The sequence below is a fragment of the Scardinius erythrophthalmus genome (assembly GCF_964197995.2).
Source record: "Scardinius erythrophthalmus genome assembly, chromosome: 3".
Lineage (NCBI taxonomy): Eukaryota > Metazoa > Chordata > Actinopteri > Cypriniformes > Leuciscidae > Scardinius > Scardinius erythrophthalmus.
In genome coordinates, this window is record NC_138223.1 from 19,705,671 (window position 1) to 19,725,692 (window position 20,022).

Consider the following 20,022-nt stretch of genomic DNA (forward strand, 5'->3'; position numbering starts at 1 on the left):
GCTGGGTCCAGTTAGCGAAAGATGAACAAAAACCACTGAGTGCCGAGCAACCCAACTCTGAAAGCCATGGAGGTGAATTTTGATGTATTCGTACATCCTGCACAAACACAATAGTTAACCTTTTTTGCTAGCTAGGTCTCCAATATAACTGCTAGCCTACTTGCCATTAGACTAACGGGTCGGTAACTCTAGGCTTGGAGTCCCTCTTATGATGTCACGCCCAGCCTAGTGGAAAGGAGAGGGAGTGCTTAAAACCACTGTAAAAAGTACCAACTTTTCATATTATATTCAGCATTTTGGTATAAAAAACATACAAAACAATGGTGGGTGGTTCTTATCTTTATGTTTATTAAGCACATTGCATTATCTACGTGTAACCTGCAATCTACACTTGAACTATAACAAACAGGTTAAACAAGCCATAGCTTACTTTTAGACGTGGTAAAAGTTCGAGGTTGTGATGGTCGTGTCCGATATCCCTTGCCAGTTATTATGCGTACAGCAAATCTTCTTGTATGAATATGGTAATTTTCTAGTGTTTATATCCAAAAAGAAACAATGCTGGGAGATGTTTTTGTTTTATATATTTATATAAACATTTATATAAAATCATTCTCGAGTCATACAGTTCAAGTTAAGTCATTGGATCTCAAGTCAAAGTCAAGTCAAGTCATTTTCTTAATTTAGTCAAGCAAGTCTCAAGTCCTTAAATTTGCGACTGGAGTCAGACTTGAGTCATGTCATGACTCGAGTCCCCCATCTCTGCTAAGTACTATGAATTTATTGGCATGAAATGAATATTAATTGTCATCCAAGTGGATGTTGCACACTGGTGGTGGTTTGAGGAGAGATCCCCTGATATGATTGTAAAGCGCTTGGGGTGTACAGTAGTAGTACATATGAAAGCGCTTTATAAATGCCTCATTCATTCATTCATTCATCCAACATTACAGTATAATTAAAATAAAGGTCTAAACTTCAAATGATCAGTTTTTTTATTTTTATCTTTTATTAAAGGGGTCATGACATGAGAAAACAAATTTGCCTTGATCTTTTGGCATACATGTATGTCTTTGTACCTTTAAAACATCCTGCAAGTTTAGCTTAAAACGTCCTGCTCATTAAAAAAACAAAGAATTTATTTTGTCAAGCTCCAAAAATGGCTCATTTTGATATTGTGGGATCTGTGACATCACACAGGCAAATACATTTGTATATGACTGACTCCAAAGCTAGACATCAATGAATAGTTATACATCATCGCACCATAGGCCAAGGGAAGTCCCTTCAGGCTACAACCTTCGATGTTGCCGCTCCTCCAAGGGGGAGCCTACATCCTTACTCTTACTTAGGAAAGGAAGGCAAATAAAAGCAGGACATAATGCAGATTGTCCAGTAACTCTAATCACCCAGGCTCTTTAACCCCAAAGGAACGGCAGGGAGCTTAGGCCCTACTTAAACACCACAATGTAACTGGGGGAGAGAGTAAAGGCACTCTACCTAAGACCTGTTATAGCTAGCGCTTCATCTTTTTTCTTTTAGCTCCAGACCATAGTATGTGACAGAAAATTCCAGTAACATGATAAAAGCAACTGAAATTAAAAAGAGTTTGCATCATCTCACCGCGACTGTCTTTGTCTAACAGTTACCTCAACAGTGCTAACCTCAAAGACTGCCTATGGACCATATCAGATCATGAGTTGTTTTTAATTAGTAAAACGCACCATCATCAGTCCAAGACAGAGCCTGATGTCTGCACTTTAACAACCTCTTGTGTCCCAGAAACCCTCCTCGGAGGGAGGGGGGCAATGTTATCAACTATTCAGTTGTTCTTTTCTGAACGATTCCTAGTAATCAACTCCCTGAGGTCTTGCCTCCTCCTTTTGCAATATGCTGCTTCTGCCCCATACTCCTCTGATCCGGTCTTCTGGAACATTCTGGAGACGGCTCAGAAGGTTTGAAAGAAGCAGAGGGTTAGAGGTAGACTTGAACCTCGGAGGGATATACCTCTTGAAGGCAGCGGGCTGCACCTTGGCCTCTCTAAACCTCTCCACCACCGTCTCAACGGAGGTGCTGAAGAGTCCAGAGGGTGCAATCGGAGTATCCGATCAAGCTCCAAAAAATGGCTAGAATCTTTCCAAGGAGGAAATATTTTTTTTCTCCTTGACCCTCAACAGGTTTAGCCACAGGTGTTTCTAAATAACCACTCTCGCTGCCATTGAACAACCAATGGCTGTGGCTGTTTGTTTGGTGGCCCGGAGAGCCAGATCTGTGGTGTGGCGCAGTAGAAGCATCAGAAGACGATCCCTGCCCTTTGTCCAAGTCTCTCAGCAGATCAGGTTGGTATGTCTGCAACACCGCCATGGTGTGCAGGGCACCGCTACCCTGACCCACTAGCAACTTCCCTTTTCTCACAAAACTTAACCTGTCAGTGTGGATCAGAAGAAAACACAGAGCAGTCTTCTAAATCCAAAGAGCGCTTGAATTGGCTTGAGACTTGGAAATCAACACTCCTTTCCCAAACACCTCTGGCAGTTCAACCTGGGATCCCCACCAACAGAGCCGCCGTGCTGCTTAAGTAGCCACAGGGCCCGATCTACAAGGCGAAGGTGCTTTTCCTTCTTCCCTAGAAATAAGAGACATGCGTGAGTGGAGCTTTCTTACCATAAACTTATCACAGTGCATCACCTCGAGAGCTGAATGTGCATGTGCCGCTCTGAGGCAGATCACACAGAGCTCATATGAGTCCTCAAGTTTAAGATTATGCTTACACGGGGAACACACTGTATGAAAGTTTTGCTACTGCTCTCCATTGTTCTCCACACGCTCGCAAACAAATGGCTCCTGAAGACAAAAAAGCTGATGACGTGTTTTGCAGGTACCCTTTTATACTCACAGGTGCTCTGCTGGTGACGTCATGGACTGCCGCCAGCCAATGAGTGTTTGATACAAGTGCTTCAGACACCAGTCACGCTGATGGTGTTTCCCATAGTGTCAACTCCATGGTGCAGCATCGAAGTTCCAATTTGAAAAGGGAACTATATAAACATAATAAGTGAACCTCGAGGAACATATTAATAAAAAAAGACCCCTTTATCACTTACAGAACATCAAAAATATTTTAACAACCTTTAATTTAATTGAACTTAAAACAGGATTCACATAAACCCATTATTAAAAATTTCAGATTTAGCTGTGCCTTTTATAGTGTGTTTGGCAATGTTTATGGAAAATACATTAGCAAAAGTACTTGCTGCGGTATTTATTTTTTTAATGCGTTACACAGCAAATATTAATCACAGAAATAATTTTTTGCAAATTAACTAATACTTCCAATGCACACTGCACATACACAAGTATGTACTGGTCACTGTATATGTAATTTAATGAATAAATAAATCCTGAATGTTTAGACTTGTTTAATGTGCTGCTTCATAGCATAAATTAAACAAAATCTCTTGCATATTTTACGTACCTGGCTGATGGGGTCACATAAGCACCCACCCACCATGCTGTTCTTCATAAAACACCCCCATCATAAAACATGCTCCTGTGGGTATACATTTTACCTTGTGTATGTTTTGTGTTTTCTAAGAATAGCTCTATAATACATTTCTAAACTGTGTTAGACATGTCCCCAGTAAATAATTGTCTCGGCAGGGTCTTTTGTTTAACCAGAAGACACAGATTTGTTATTATATGTGCAGCTGTTGAAGATGTGCTGCATCTAAATGAGAGAGAATGCTGTATTAAGTGGATGGGACAGACACTTTCACACAAAGACACAAACACAAAAGTAAGCACAGTCTGGCAAAGGGAGACACACCGTCAGATCATCCTTCCTTTCAGTGTTTAAAAATACACCCACATTAACTTTATTCTAAACAGTTAGCTCTGCTCTGGCACGTACACATGGCAGAGCGTGTCTCGATCAGAGAAGGAATGTTCTATGCATTTGCTGGAGAAAAAATAACGATTTCTCCTGTATAAATATGTCAGCATTGTTGAAGACAATATGATTATTAATGTGCTATGTGTGAATGTGTTTACATATTTTCAAGCTTTACATATTTACCATCTAACTGTTATGTTTTGGAGCAGATCACCATTGGAATCCACACAGGAGAGGTGGTCACAGGGGTGATAGGGCAAAGAATGCCCCGTTACTGCTTGTTTGGAAACACGGTCAACCTGACAAGTCGTACAGAGACCACAGGAGAGAAAGGAAGGATAAATGTGTCTGAATACACATACAGGTAAGAGAACCATGTCAGGTTAATATATTATAAGGTTATTAATATAATATAATTTAATATAATATACGTGCAATATCACACTGCATATCATAGCCGTGTGATATCACTCTTTATCAGCAGAATCACAGCCGTCATAAAACAAGGCATTGGAGTGTATTTAAATAATACTTGCCTGACAGTTCATGCTACTGCTAACCCGGATGTCGAGGTCACTTCCGTGATTTGGGGAAAGCACGTAAAAGTCCTGGCAGAAAGCGATGCATAAGGATGTAATGTAATGACGAATTATAATTTTTTCCTTAGTGTTAACTAATAATTGTTGCAAATTATTACTACCAACAAAATATTAGTGCATTCCTGGAACTGAGCGTCGTTATACTACATCCTTATCCATCGCTTTCTGCCAGGCCTTTATGTGCTTTTCCCAAATCACGGAAGTGACCTCGACATCCGGGTTAGCAGTAGCATGAGCCGTCAGGCAAGTGTTATTTAAATAAACTCCAATGCCTTGTTTTATGAGTACAGAACCTATTTGTACTACTGTATAAGTTTGGTACCATTCTGGGCATTATTAGTGGGGTAATTTACGAGAAACATCCTTGGATCCGTTAGTGCCTGCACTAAGCCATCCGGCTGATATCTCTAAATAAGCTCTAACTTTAATAATGTTCGACCAAGGGAAAAAAGGCTTCTGGGAGGTGTTTGGCTTGGGGTCATGGTGCCTAGGCAGATTTTAGGCAGATTTTACTCCGAACCATCCCTTTAAAGTGAACCAGAAAGGGAACCAGCCGAAAGTGACCTCAGTTCTTTTGGTGTTCACAATATACTGGACTCAAAAGAGAACCCGGTTCTTTTTTTGGTCCTCTTCAGCACTGAAGTGATCTCAGACCCTTTCTTGTTCACACCACAACCTCAAAATAACTCGGATCTCAGCTTTCTGTGCATTTTGCATGTTTACACTTCCACCTCCGACAACATTTGTCAGACAAGCACAAGAAATTTCAATCCAGGTTGTTGTAGAAGGGACAGGAATCCTTTATTTCAGCGGAATCCCCACTTCGACTTATTTTTTCACTGGTGCTCATGTACTTCTGTCATGTACTTCTGTTATAGTTATTTATATATATATATATATATTTTTACTTTTATGCTGCATTGTAGCACTGTTCTGTTATAGCCTCTTTTAGGGGTGGTGCGATATGGCAAAAATATCATTTGATTTTTTTCAGGAAAATCGCGATTCATAATTCTATCACGATTCTTTTCATGTTGTTTTTAATATTTTGCAAGTGACTGAGCAGTAGGCTACTGCCAAACTAATTTCCCTATTTTAAAAACGTAGCCTAACAGATAACAAAATACAATGTAGTAAAACATAACAGAAAAAAGAAAGACAGACCATGTAGACCATAGTGGGTGCAGATAAAAATCTTTAATTTTATCTTTGTTATTAAAAATAAGAATAAAGATGCACATTACAAATACACAACATAATTTACAAATGAAATAAACAGTGCTTTATTTTTTCAGCCACAGTAGATGGATATAACACCACCATTTAAATCCGAAATTGAATAAACAAATGTAAAAAAAAAAAATTACACTACATAGATTTCACTGTATAAATTATACATTGATTCTTATTTAAGCTACTGAAGTTATTCAGTGAAAAGCAGTGAGTGATTTTCTCTTTTGTTGTTTTATTAACACTAAGGACTAGCAGCACCATGTTTATTATTTGGTTGCTATTTCTTTAAGAGCTCACGCTGCACGCTTACAGTCACGCATCCGATTTTCTCCCAACTGTCTACTTTCAATTTAGACATAACACATAACTGACTTTGTTTATGTAAACTTTGTGTGTATTTGCCAGTAAGACTAGAAAGATATAGCCTTCACGAGGATGCCGACGCACTGAATCGTTCTTTGTTTAAATAGATCAAAGTTACTATCAGATTGAATGTTATTACCATGACAAACTATACATCATTATAAAGATATAAGACTCAAGTTTCAGTATTTGACCACTATTTTAGAGAAACTTATAGTGACAGTAATGTATTAATTTGTGTCAGGAGTTACCTTAAATATGACTTATGAGCGTCAGCCGCTCCCATTAATAAAAAAAAAAAACCCTGTACGGTCGTCATGAAAGCGCTTGACCAAACAACGTCCCTGGGGGCTTTTAGCTAAAAATTTGCACATTTAGAGAAATATCGATATTTCCTTAATGTGCACATTTTTTAGCTAAAAGCCCAGAGGGATGTTGTTTGGTTTGTTTAGATTCTCATAGGTTTACATCAGTTTTCTATAGAGAGGAATAATATTTATTGAATTTATACCCACAATGGGCCGATGTAATTATTATGAGCGCTGGATACTCTGATGTACTATGTTTTCAATACACACTGGCAGCCTGAGGGTGCCCTATGCACATTTAGTCCATATATGGAACACATGAAGAAGAGCTATATCATGTGACATTCCAGGAACTCTCTGACATGAACAAAGCTTATCAGAGATCGCTGTAACATGCAGATAAAGATGTTTTGGAGACAATAAACATGATTGCAATGATATATGTATGTGTTCTTCGAGTCATGTCAGGTATTTTCATAATAATAGATTATATTTATAATGTAATGCTAATCGATATAGACTTTATCATCGTGCAGAATACTACAAAATAATATATTTTCTGTCTGATTTTTTTATCCGAAGCCAAATCAGATCACAGAAGGTTACGTAAAACACTCAACTTGCGTTATAAAATATGCTTTAAGCTAAAACATGGTTTTAATCTCATAAATTGTTGTGTATTGATGGTGTGCTAAGCTAACATGTTAGCGAGCACTAAGATGCTGCCACCTAGCTGTTATTTTTATGAACAATTTTAATAGGAATGCTTACTGAAATGTTTCTTTTTTCAAGAAGGGAATTTGATAGAGTCTCAAATGTGAAGTGAGAACTTTGATAAAAGAAATTAGGGATTGAAACAGTGTGAATATTCAGTCGTTAGTAATTATAATGAAGACAAAAGAAAAGAATATTTAGAGCCATAACCAGGCCGGAGAGGTGTGAATATGTGCAGTGGAGACTGAGACTGACTGGGGCTCGTTTGCACCACAAAACAATAGAGACAATAGACTAAATCAATGCTTAGAAGATGACAATAAACATCGGTTTGCATTTTAGAGTCTAATCAAATTAAAGTCAAATGACATGATCTTTAAAAACATTTAATTAAATACAGAGTTTTAGACTTATCTTCAGATTTTAAATATAACATGTTCAGACGTGGCTTTAGCTGCAGTGCATTTCTAGATTGATACAATGCCAACTTCAATATTATTTTCATGAAGATATTTTATAAAAATAAATTCTTAATAACTTTACAAAACTATTTATATATATATAATTATATATATAAAAGGCCCAAACATAAATGATCACTTTCATCTAATCTTTCCTAACGATCCGCTAGCTGCCCGCCCCATAAGCAGGCCGTCAAAAAAACGCGTCTCTGTAGGCAGCCTAGGCTCTGAGATCTGCACACAAAAACAATTGGGTTCACCAACCACTCAAAACCAAAATAAATAGTGTTCCAACCAATCGCTTATGATTATTTATGTTTGGGCCTTTTTTGGGCCTGAAATTGCTGATACAACCTTTAAGGTTGAAACACTTAAGTCACATGGACTATTTTAACGATATCTTTACTACCTTTCTGGGCCAAACTAAAACAGATACAGTTCATGAACCCTTTGCACTAAAAGCTATTATTGTCATAATGATTTTTATATATATATATATATATATATATATATATATATATATATATATATATATATATATATATATATATATATATATATATATATAAATCATTATGACAATAATAGCTTTTAGTGCAAAGGGTTCATGAACTGTATCTGTTTTAGTTTGGGAATGCCATTTCTGGGGATTTTTCAAAAGTGGGATTGCTGGCTAACAGGATAACTAAGTTCAGTACTCACTCGCTTCGGATGTTTGCGCTCAGAACAGCATGCAAATGAAATGTTATGCAATGTTATATTATGCATTTACGCATACAAATTATCATCTTTCATGACTGTGCAGTGTCACATGAGCGTAACTCTACCACTGCGCTGCGTTAGCATGTGATGTGAATGTATGTCGCGTTGAACATACACTAGAACTGCAAAAGATAGAATGCAATGTAGCACGAAACGAAACGCAAAGTGGACCAGGAGCTCATCGCTTTCACATATCACCAAGAAATCGAACCACAAACGGACCCACAAACGAGGGTCCTTTTAGGGGGGTCTGAGATCACTTGGTTTGTTCACCTATATACATGCTGAACTGCTCCAAGAGCGTTTGGAGGGCTCAAACGAACTAGGTGTGGTAACACCCTAAATTGTTTACAACCTTGTTTCTGTCCTTTTCAATATAAAAGTCTTTGACTGACAAAACAAAAGACTGACTGGAGCCTGGTTTCTCCCAAGTTTTTTTTTCTCCATTAGGTCACCTGATGGAGTTTTAGGTCACCATTAGGTCACTTGATGGAGTTTTTCGGTTCCTTGCCACTGTTGCCTTTGGCTTGCTCAGTTGGGGATATTTAATTTAATTTAATCAATCAATAATACTATTGATCAGCCTTACCAAACATGGATGTTTTTTTCCACTAGAAACAAACCTTGTTGTGTTATTTTGATTTAATACTGTGAAGCTGCTTTGATACAATCTGTATTGTGAAAAGCGCTATACAAATATACTTGACTTGACTTGACTTGACTCACTCATAATGACAGTCTTTGCTGCCATCTAATGGTGTAATAATGTAACTGTCACTGAAGTCGAAATCACAATCACTAACGGACCCTTCAAACGGATTATCCATTTGATACACCCAAAATGAGTTATACCTCACACTATCTACATAAGAGCCAGTGGCAAATTCCTGAAGGAATGGCCGAGATAAAGCTGTTCTCGGCGGGCACATCTCCGAAAACGACTAAATGAATTGTCAAATAGCACTATGTTTATAAACATATATATATATATGTATATCCTGTAATATTTTACATATAGTATTTGAGGTCTAAATTACTACATTCTCGCCTAAAACAATCTTAAAGGGATAGTTCACCCAAAAATGAAAATTATGTCATTAATTACTCACCCTCATGACGTTCCAAACCCATAAGACCTTAATTTATCTTCAGAACACAAATTAAGATATTTTTGATGAAATCTGAGAGCTTTTTGACCCCTGCAATGTAATCACCACTTTCAAGGCCCAGAAAGGTAGTAAAGGTATTGTTAAAATAGTCCATGTGACTTAAGTGTTTCAACCTTAAAGGTTGTATCAGCAATTTCAGGCCCAAAAAAGGCCCAAACATAAATGATCATAAGTGATTGGTTGGAACACTATTTATTTTGGTTTTGAGTGGTTGGTGAACCCAATTGTTTTTGTGTGCAGATCTCAGAGCCTAGGCTGCCTACAGAGACGCGTTTTTTTGACGGCCTGCTTATGGGGCGGGCAGCTAGCGGATCGTTAGGAAAGATTAGATGAAAGTGATCATTTATGTTTGGGCCTTTTTTGGGCCTGAAATCGCTGATATAACCTTTAATGTTATGAAGCGACGAGAATACTTTTTGTGCACTATTTTAACAATGTCTTTACTATCTTTCTGGGCATTGAAAGTGGTGATTACGTTGCAGTCTATGGGAGGGTCAGAAAGCTCTCAGATTTCATCAAAAAAAAATCTTAATTTGCGTTCCGAAGGTGAACGAAAGTCTTATGGGGTTGGAACGACATGAAGATAAGAAATTAATGACATAATTTTAAAAACTTTTGGTGAACTAACTCTTTAAAACTACATTCTCTGACACAACAACAGTAGTATTTGTAAAATTATGGTATTTGCTCATCCGCCATGACACTCGCTGTGAGAGAAATGCTGCAAACGCAGTGATATAAACGATGAAACGTTCCCGTGGTGATAATGGTAGAATATTGCATGGCTGTAAAGGGTCTCAGCCAATCAGAATCGAGAACGAGAACTAATTGTTATAATATAAAATAATATATAATATATAAAATATAATATAATATAATAAAATTAATACATTATAATAATTAATATACATGAATAAAGTGGTTATTTATTATAATTTATTATAAATAGATAATGTTATTTATTGCTTTGTCTCAGGTGTTTGCAGTCAGTGGAAAATGCTGATCCTCAGTTTCATTTGGAGTACAGAGGACCTGTATCCATGAAAGGAAAAAAAGAGCCAATGAAAGTGTGGTTTCTCTCACGCAAGACCTAACTGACACACTGTGGGGCTGCAGCGGTGCAATTTTTATTGTTCTCTGCTAATGTGTGTTCATTAATTTCTAAGATCTATGAAAAGGAACATACTGTACTTTGCTTTCTTCATCAAGATCATTTTATTCTCCCCCTCTCAGAGGCCAAATTAAGAATGTTCTTCAGTGACCCCTGCGTTTCAAGTGCCAATTATCTCTGATTCACAGAAAATGAAATAAATAAATAAATAAAAAATAGGGGGGAAAGGGTATTATAGAGTAGAGGGTGACCAGCTGTACACATTTTACATAGGAATATGGAAACTACTGTTCCTTTGATATTATTTAATGATACTGCTTTGAGTGCCAACTATTGAATTGATTTAATCCAGAAGATAAAGATACATCTGAATAAATACAACTGGAAAATGGTACAAATACGCTATGCAACATGCAGACGTGCTCATCAAGTGTTTGTTTTCATCATTTTTATTTATAGTAGAGGATGTGACAGTATTTAGATCACTACCAAGTCCAGGAATATTTTATTTCATCACTGAGAAAAATAAGTTATTTTCTTTTTTCACTGTATTGAGTCCTGTATGTCTGTGTGATGATATATTACAAGAAATAGGAATATCTAAAACAAACTGTTTTTTTTTTAATTGTGCACTTTAATTTAGAAATAACTTGTAGATTTTCAGAATCAAAGCCCATTTTGTTATTGTATCAATGTATTGTATTGTAAATACTCAGTTCCCTTTCGAGGGAACTCGCGCTGCGTCGATGACGCCTTGGGAACGCCTCCACATGATTACGTCTGAAGCACGTATGTCAACTAGTCCAATGGAAAGAGTGAACGTCACGGGCGGGTGACGTCATGACCAAGAAAGGATAAAAGCACATCCAGTGCAACCGGCGTTAGCTTTTGTGCTTTAGCAAAGCACTCTGTGTCAAAACTGTCTGTACTATTTATTGTTTGTCTGTCACATCATTATCAATATGGCAAACCAGCTGCCCTCGTTTCCTTACGGGTGGGGATACACACGAACGGAGCATGTCTTCGAGGGGGCTGACTGTCAGCATTGTGAGTGGCTTCCACTCCGCATGCTCCACTCCCGCCTGTCACTGTTCGATGAAAGTGGCCAGGCTCGCAAACCTCAGGGTGCAGGACCCGCTGCTGCCAAGGCAGCACGGAGAATGCATTCCTGGGGTTCGCAAATGGATCTCTCGGCAGGGTTGGAGACAGGTTCTGCCTTATCTCCCCCCTTACCCGGGGGATCCAGTGCTATCTTGCCGGTGTCGGAAGCCCGCCCTGCGGCTTCTTCCGCCCGGGGAGAGAGCCCAATGCTTCGGTGCTCTAGCTCTGAGGAGGTAGATGTACTGAGCATTGGAGAAAGTGACACAAACACACAGGAAGAGGATTCGCCATCTAATTTCCCAGCATATTAGGAGCTTGTGGAGGTGATAACTCATGCTGTAGATAAATTAAAAATTGATTGGCCAGCCTAGAGAAAAGATGCTCGTCCCAAAAGCAAGTTAGACGAGCGCTTTTTAACTTCCAATTTATCATCTCCATCACAGGGCCTTCCATTTTTTCCCGATCTACATACTGAGCTATGTAGATTGTGGAATAGACCCTATTCTTCCAGTCTCTTCGGTCCCCAGGTGCATATATATATTGAGATATAAGGGGACTGAAGGAACATGGTTATGGGTCAATGCCCCGGGCTGAACAGACGCTCACGAGCTATCTGTCTCCCGATTCAGCATCGTCCCTGAAGGCTCCCGTGCTGCCCACTAAACCTTTAAAAACTACATCTAATTTAGTGGGCAAAGCTTATATGGCAGCAGGTCAAGCTGGAGCCTGTCTTCACACTATGGCAATGCTTCAAGCCTATCAGGCAGACCTGTTGGGGGATCTGGACAAAAGTGAGGGTGTGAGTCCCGATGAAATTCGAGAACTTCATCGGGCCACAGATCTATCTCTCAGGGCTACGAAGGAGACCGCTCGTGCTATTGGGCGGTCTATGGCAGCCCTCATAGCTACTGAGAGGCACCTCTGGTTGAATTTAGCAGAAATAAAAGAGAAAGATCGGGCTTTTCTGTTAGATGCTCCAATATCTCCTACTGGTTTCTTTGGTGACTCAGTTAATTCAGGTGTCGAGAGATTTCAAGAAACTAAAAAACAATCAGAGGCTTTTAAGAAATTTCTCCCTCGCCGAGTCCAGCCCCCTGGGGATGCTGGCAGTGAGCATCCCCAGCCGAGCTCCTCATATCGTGCACAACAGAAAGAGAGTGTCGCGTCTTGTGCCCCTCCTAATAAGTCATGGGGGCTGAGCCGACACTCTCAGCCAAAGTGTTCTAAGCCAAAGCCGGATCTGAGGACTGTTCTTAAGGCTAAGAAGGCTTCTGCTCAAAAGTGGTCCTGACGCCATGTGCGTCAGACTGTTGAGGACAGCCCCAACCGTGGTGGAGTGGTGTTCACCTCAGCATACGGTGCCCGTTCCACTTCAGGGTCCTCAGGGGACCGTTCTGCCAACCCCGCCACCCTTGGTGCCTTGGGGCGCAGCGGTCTCCAGCGAGCTCTCGGCTCAGCGTCAACTCGACATTGCGTCAGACTCGCTTCCTCTGAGGGGGGTTCAAAAACAGTCAGTTCGGTTGTTTCCTGCCAGGATGCTTCAGGTCACCAAAGTGGCTGTTACAGTAACACCAGAGGCCAGTCTCGAGAGACTGGCCTCTGGTGTTAGATTTTTTATGGTGTTAGATTACCCTTAGTAGATTTTCTGACAGAGTGGAAGAATCTGACGAATATATCTCTGTGGGTCCTGCAGATAATAGAGAAAGGTTACAGAATCCAGTTTGGTTCTCCTCCACCTCGTTACAATGGGGTGCTACTCACGTTAGTACATCCCGAGCAGACTCTGGTAATGGAGTAAGAAGTAGAGTCTCTTTTAGCGAAGAGAGCTATAGAGCAGGTGTACTCGTCCAACAGAGAATCTGGGTTTTACAGCCGCAACTTTATTGTTCCGAAAAAGGATGGGGGGATCTTCGTCTGTTGAATTGTGCAGTCAAGAAACTCAAGTTCAAGATGCTCACACTCAAACAGATCGTGACTCAAATCAGATCCAAAGACTGGTTTGTCACGATAGATCTAAAGGACGCTTACATGTCTCCATCCTCCCTCAACACAGGAGGTTCCTGAGGTTTTCTTTCTGGGGCAAAGAATACCAATATCAGATGCTTCATTCGGTCTAGCTCTATCACCCTGCACATTCACAAAGCTCTGGCCCCTCTCAGGCTGCAGGGCATACGCATTCTGAACTATATCGACAACTGGCTGATTCTGGCGGAATCAGAGCAGTTAGCTGTTCGGCATCAAGATGTCGTCCTTGCTCACATGAAGAGGTTGCTCTCAATTGGGGTTGAGACTCAATGCCAAGAAGAGTGTGCTTTCTCCAATACAGAGAACCACTTTCCTTGGTGTGGTATGGGATTCAGTCACGATGTGAGCCACACTATCACCCGTTCGTGACCCACAAAAGTGTTGAAGCTAGGCCAGTCACACACTGTGAAACAGTTAGAGAAACTGTTGGGCCTCATGGCAGCAGTGTCCAATGTGATACCTTTTGGCCTACTGTACATGAGACCCATGCAGTGGTGGCTCAAGACCAGAGGGTTTTCCCCGAGGGGAAATCCACTTCGTACGATCAAGATCACGCGGTGGTGTATCTGGTGTAGCCTTGGTTATATGGAGGAAACGTTGGTGTTGGGAGCTCTTTGCCATCGAGTATCTATCTCAACAGATGCTTCCCTCACCAGCTGGAGAGAGGTAATGGAAGGCCAATCAGCTCAGGGTCTGTGGAGGAGTCATCATCTCTCGTAATGCTCTACTGGGTGGTTGCCCTGCACGCTTAATAAACAAACTACAGCTAGTTCAAAACGCAGCAGCTCAAGTTCTTACCAGAACCAGGAAGTATGACCATATTAGCCTGGTTCTGTCAACACTGCATTGGCTGCCTATTAAATCGCATACATTTTAAAATATTGCTGATTACTTACAAAGCACTAAATGGTTTAGCTCTGCAGTACTTAAGTGAGCTCTTAATGCATTATAGTCCTTCACATCTATTGCGATCTCAAATTCCGGCCAGTTAATAATACCTAGAATATCAAAATCGACTGCTGGCGGTAGATCCTTTTCCTATTTAGCACCAAAACTTTGGAACAGTCTTCCTTACATTGTCCGGGAAGCAGACACACTCTGTCAGTTCAAAGCTAGATTAAAGACACATCTCTTTGAGCTAGCATTCACATAATAGATTATAGACTATAGACTTCTATAATTCAGTGTTAGGCTGCATAGATTAGGTCAGCCAGAACTGGGAACACTTCCCATAAATCCTGATGTACTCGTTACATCATAAGAAGAATGGCATCTACGCTAATTTTAGTGTCTTTGTTTATCCCGAGGTTTTCCCTCAGCCTGCCGGATCCAGGCCGTATCCAAATCTGACGAAGGACCTTCGCCTGGACCCGATGATAACGCAGTGCTGAAGTGCCAACTAGTCTCTCCCTATGGAGAGGATGGAGGATCCTTTTACCACTCTACAGATAAAGCGTTGTCGGAAAATTCGTTTCGCGTACCTACCCCGAAATGACAAAATAAAACAAAATAAAATAAAATTCTGTATCAAAATTTATAAGGAAAAACCAGTACTTTGTTTAGGCTTGGTTTGTAGGGAATTACAAACCTGCGCACATATATTCAAACGCACATAACTATAGAACCAATACTTAATGCGCATGTGAACGCCATCAGCGTTTATCACAGGTTCGCGTTTAAAGTCTGTGTAGAGAGAATGGTGTCGTCTTAGTGGCCCTTAATTTAAAGGTGCCCTAGAATGTGAAATTGAATTTATCTTGGCATAGTTAAATAACAAGAGTTCAGTACATGGACATGACATACAGTGAGTCTCAAACACCATAGTTTTTCCTTTCTTATTTAAATCTCGTTTTTGAAAAACACCCCTGAAAAACAGGCGAATCTCCACATAACACCAACTGTGACGCAACAGTTGGGATCATTAATATGTACGCCTCTAAAAATTTGCATATGCCAGCCCATGCTCAGTGCCAGGCGGAACTGCGCAGCCGAATCATCAGAAGTTCTGCAGGTGAAGAAACAAGCAGGAGGAGGATCATAGGGAAAATGGCAGATCTATCTATAATCTGATACCGCTACAGTTTAATTCGAAGTTGTTAGTTGCTCTGCCCATTTCACCATGGACTGTTTTTCTAACCTGGAACAATATCAAGCAGCCAGGCTTCTCTTGGCGTCTCAAATGGACGAAGGGGGCAATTTTCAACTAACGTTATATTCCCGCAAGCGGTAAGTAGTGATTTTATTAACAATAATTTACACTGTGTTATCTAGATCCAGCGCGATATTGTTTTTTCCTCGAGAGACATTGTGGCTTGCAGACGAGCGAACGAAGCATGGCAGTTGTTCAGTGTTTGGATGTACAAATGAACACAAAAGTATTTTTTTAGTTCCTTCATCCGAGCCTCTGGAGAACCAGTGGGTTATGTGAATTTCTGATGTGTAATTGTTCAAGTTCAGACAGATAATCTTTCTCTCAAAGTCGTTCAACACTGTTTGCATCAGTAGATCGCGTTGCAGTGATAAGATCTTCATTCACGCGATCAACAGGCTGCCATCTGCTCAATGCTGGAATAATCTAAATACTTAAAAAACTTCTCATGATTCGTTAATCCCGATAGCTGTAATAGTAAAAACGTATAAAAGCTGTAATAGTAAAAGTTTTCCAGATAGCTCTAAATGTAATGCCAGATATTTCATATGCAAGCATGTCAGCCAATCACAGCAGTGGGCGTTTACACTGAAGTCTCACAGCAGACACGCCCCTTCAAACAGAGTGTTCAATCCAGGGAATGAAATCAGGCTAGGAAATATGCCTTTTATTTCTAAATTATAACAAATTTTGATCTAAAAAAACATACTAACATTATAAGGGCACCCCAGGAAACATTATAAAATAATAAAATAATCCATTCTACGGCACCTTTAATAACAAATGATCATTGCGACGGAAGCGAATCAATCAAAACTAACTTTAGCTGGAAAATAACTATTAAAGAACCGCTATAAAGCCAAAACAATCTCTGTTACCTTAAATTATATGTTTATCTCTGTAAAGTTGCTTTGAAACAATCTACTTTGTTGAAAGTGCTATATAAATGAAGATGACTTGATTTGACTTGACTCTCTTGGCACATAAATTGCCTGGAGATGATGGGAGTCTTCAAGGCTTTGAGACATTTCCTCCCAGACCTGAGGGGCCATCATGTGCTTGTCCGTACAGACAACACATCAGTGGTCTCTTACATAAATCGTCAGGGGGTCTGCGTTCGCGTCCACTCTGCAAACTGGCGCACCAGATCCTCCTGTGGTCCCTAGGGAAAATACTCTCTCTGAGGGCAGTGTATATCCCAGGGGGCCAGAATATAGGAGCAGACATCCTGTCGAGGCAGGGGCTGAGGCCAGGGGATTGGAGACTCCACCCCGAGGTGGTGGAGCAAATATGGGAGGTTTACGGCCAAGCAGAAGTGGATCTGTTCGCGTCTCAGTACACAATGCACTGTTCACTATGGTTTTCCCTCACTCATCCAGCCCCCCTGGGGCTGGACGCTATGGTGCAGACATGGCCGAGGCTAGGTCTGTACACATTTCCCCCTGTTGCTCTGCTCCCAGGAGTTCTGGAGAGAGTCCGCCAGGACGGAATAAGTCTACTGCTAGTAGCACCACGCTGGCCGAGTCGAATTTGGTTTGCGGACCTTATTCATCTCCTCGACGGCCCTCCCTTGGAGATCCCGATCAGGAGAGACCTTCTGTCTCAGGCAGGGGGCACAATATTTCACTGAGGTTGAGGTTGAGACCATCCTAAGCTCCAGCTACGAGGAAGTTATATGCAATAAAGTGGAGAGTTTACACTTCTGGGTGTCACCAGCATCAGTGGTATCCATTTAACTCTTCAGTTAGTACAGTACTCGAGTTTCTACAAGATCGCTTTGCATCAGGTTTATGGCCATCCACCTTAAAAGTCTATGTGGCGGCCATTGTGACTTTCCACGCCCAGGTGGGTCGTACATCATTGGGTTGAGACCCCCTGATCATACGTTTCCTTCGTGGCACCTTGAGGCTGAGGCCTGCAACTGGAGCTGGCAATAGTTTAGGAAGGCCTGTCAGGTGCTCCTTTCGAGCCCTTAGAGTAGGTTTCAGAAAAATTTCTGACATTCAAGACCATCTTTGTTCTAGATATTTCGTCCCTCAAAAGAGTTGGAGACCTTCAGGCCCTTTCGGTTTCTCCCATATGCCTTGAGTTTGCACCTGGGATGGTCAAGGCATTCTTATACCCTAAACAGGGATACGTCCCTAAGGTCCCGACCAATATTCCAAGGCCTATTGTGCTGCAGGCTTTCTGTCCTCCTCCATTTGCTTCTTCGGACCAGGAAAAACTGAATCTCTTGTGTCCAGTGCAAGCACATCTTGGTCCTCGCCGCTCACATTTGTGAGGTTTTATAGCCTGGACCTGGATGCTGCCCCAGGGTCTCACATGCTTTATACTTAGATTGCCGACAGTTTCACTTACAAGCAATTTTTAAGTATGACGTATTGGGTATTCTCATTCCCAAGGCGTCATCGACGCAGTGCAAGTTCCCTCGGAAGGGAACGTCTCAGGTTAGAAGGGAACGAGACGCTACGTCACCCTGCTATACTTCTTGCATCCCTGTGATCGACTTTGCTTTGGCTCTCGAAGCAAACGCTGGTTGCACCGGATTTATCCTTTCCTGGGGTCTCATTTATAAAACTGTGCGTAGGAACTTTACTAAAAGTGTATGTGCGCCCGAAAGCCAAAAATGGCGTACGCAAAAAAATATTCAGACTTATAAAACTGTTCGTACGCCAGAACCTGCACAGAATTCACTTTATAAATCCTAGTCAGCGGAAGATTGTGCGCACATGCGTCTCCACCCTGAAATAACCATATATGGAGCTTACAATGCCTAGTTTTACTATGCAGATCCTCATCTGCATATCATTTGCTTTTGTTTATTCATCCGCGTGATAACATTTAACGGTACAAGACACATTACATTAATAAAAATCAAGTAGATGCCTATCCTTGCCTTGTTTTGAATACATAAATCAAATATAAAATACATTTCAGAGAAAGTTTTTCTCAATCTTTTCCACTGGCCGAATTGTATTTTTAATTGATTTATATTTTTAATGGAAACAGATAGGCCTTGGGTATTATTTGCACGAAACTATTTTCTCAGACAATCTGGTATTATCATGATAAGCAATTATGTGGTTAAAACATTAAAACACAGCACGCCACAGGAAAAATGTTCAAAAACATCACATCCACAGCAAATATTTCTATTGATTGAATATAAAAAATGTTGTAACTTCTCAGTAATGATTTCATGTTTAAGTGTTTAACTCCATTAATTTGAATGGCATATTTAATCTAAATGTTTATATCAGAAGTAAAACATAGTTTAAATCATTATTTTATTTATTTAAACTGTTATTTGCGTCAGTTTCACTAAACGGCCCAACACGCTCGCTGGCGCGGAAAAGGGATGGATATTTGCTTCAAGTGACAGGCTTGGTGAGTGAAATTATATTTGTATTATCTTTCTGTATATGTTTAATTTTCTTTAGATTTTCTGTCTAAAAGTGACCAAAAAGACATTTAACTCCAGCTCACCATCGGTGTCGCCAAACTGCTCCATCTCCAAAACGTTTGTACGCATGGGTCAGAGTTTGCGTGCAGGTGCGCAAATTTTCCCGTCAAGTTTGTTTTTATAAATCACAACTTATGCGTCGGAAGTGGCGTACGCCTCTTTCAGGGCCTGTTTTGTGCGTACGCAACGGTTATAAATGAGGCCCCTGGTCATGTTACCCACCCGTGACATTCACTCTTTCCATTGGACTAGTTTACATACGTGCTTCAGACGTAATCACGCGGAAGCGTTCCCAAGGCATCATCGACGCGGCGTCTCGCTCCCCTCTCAGGAAACTAGGGTTACGTTCGTAACCTGAGACGTTTAATAATTAAATTCACAAGTCTGAATTTATTTTTCTGTTTCTGAGGATAATGTGCATGCTTTAAATAATAAAAATGTCTGCACAGAATCATAATTACACTCGTACATTGCATTTACCAAACATGTACATATAAACAAGCCATTTTATGAATACTTACGCTACTGTTATATTGTTTTATTATGTGTTATTGCGTGAATGAATATATTCTTAACACATTTTTAAAGTGAATATTTACTGTTTAAAAAGTGGATAGACTTTGAGAGTTTGTATACATTGAATGTCGCATATAGATTTATTTAAAGGAAACC

General features: G+C 40.3%; 1 protein-coding gene across 2 annotated transcripts in view; it reads left to right on the forward strand.

The window, feature by feature from the left end:
- Positions 1–12,944, forward strand: part of gucy1b1 (guanylate cyclase 1 soluble subunit beta 1) — a 92,953-nt gene extending 80,009 nt beyond the window's left edge. For both annotated transcript variants that reach the window (XR_014029772.1, XM_081360309.1), the window contains 2 exons: positions 4,102–4,256; positions 10,478–12,944. Coding sequence is in view for 1 of the 2 variants with exons in the window: in XM_081360309.1 (XP_081216435.1) it covers positions 4,102–4,256; positions 10,478–10,595 (273 nt within the window). In the remaining variant the exon portion in view is untranslated. The remainder of the gene's footprint in view (positions 1–4,101; positions 4,257–10,477) is intronic.
- Positions 12,945–20,022: the final 7,078 nt, after the last annotated feature.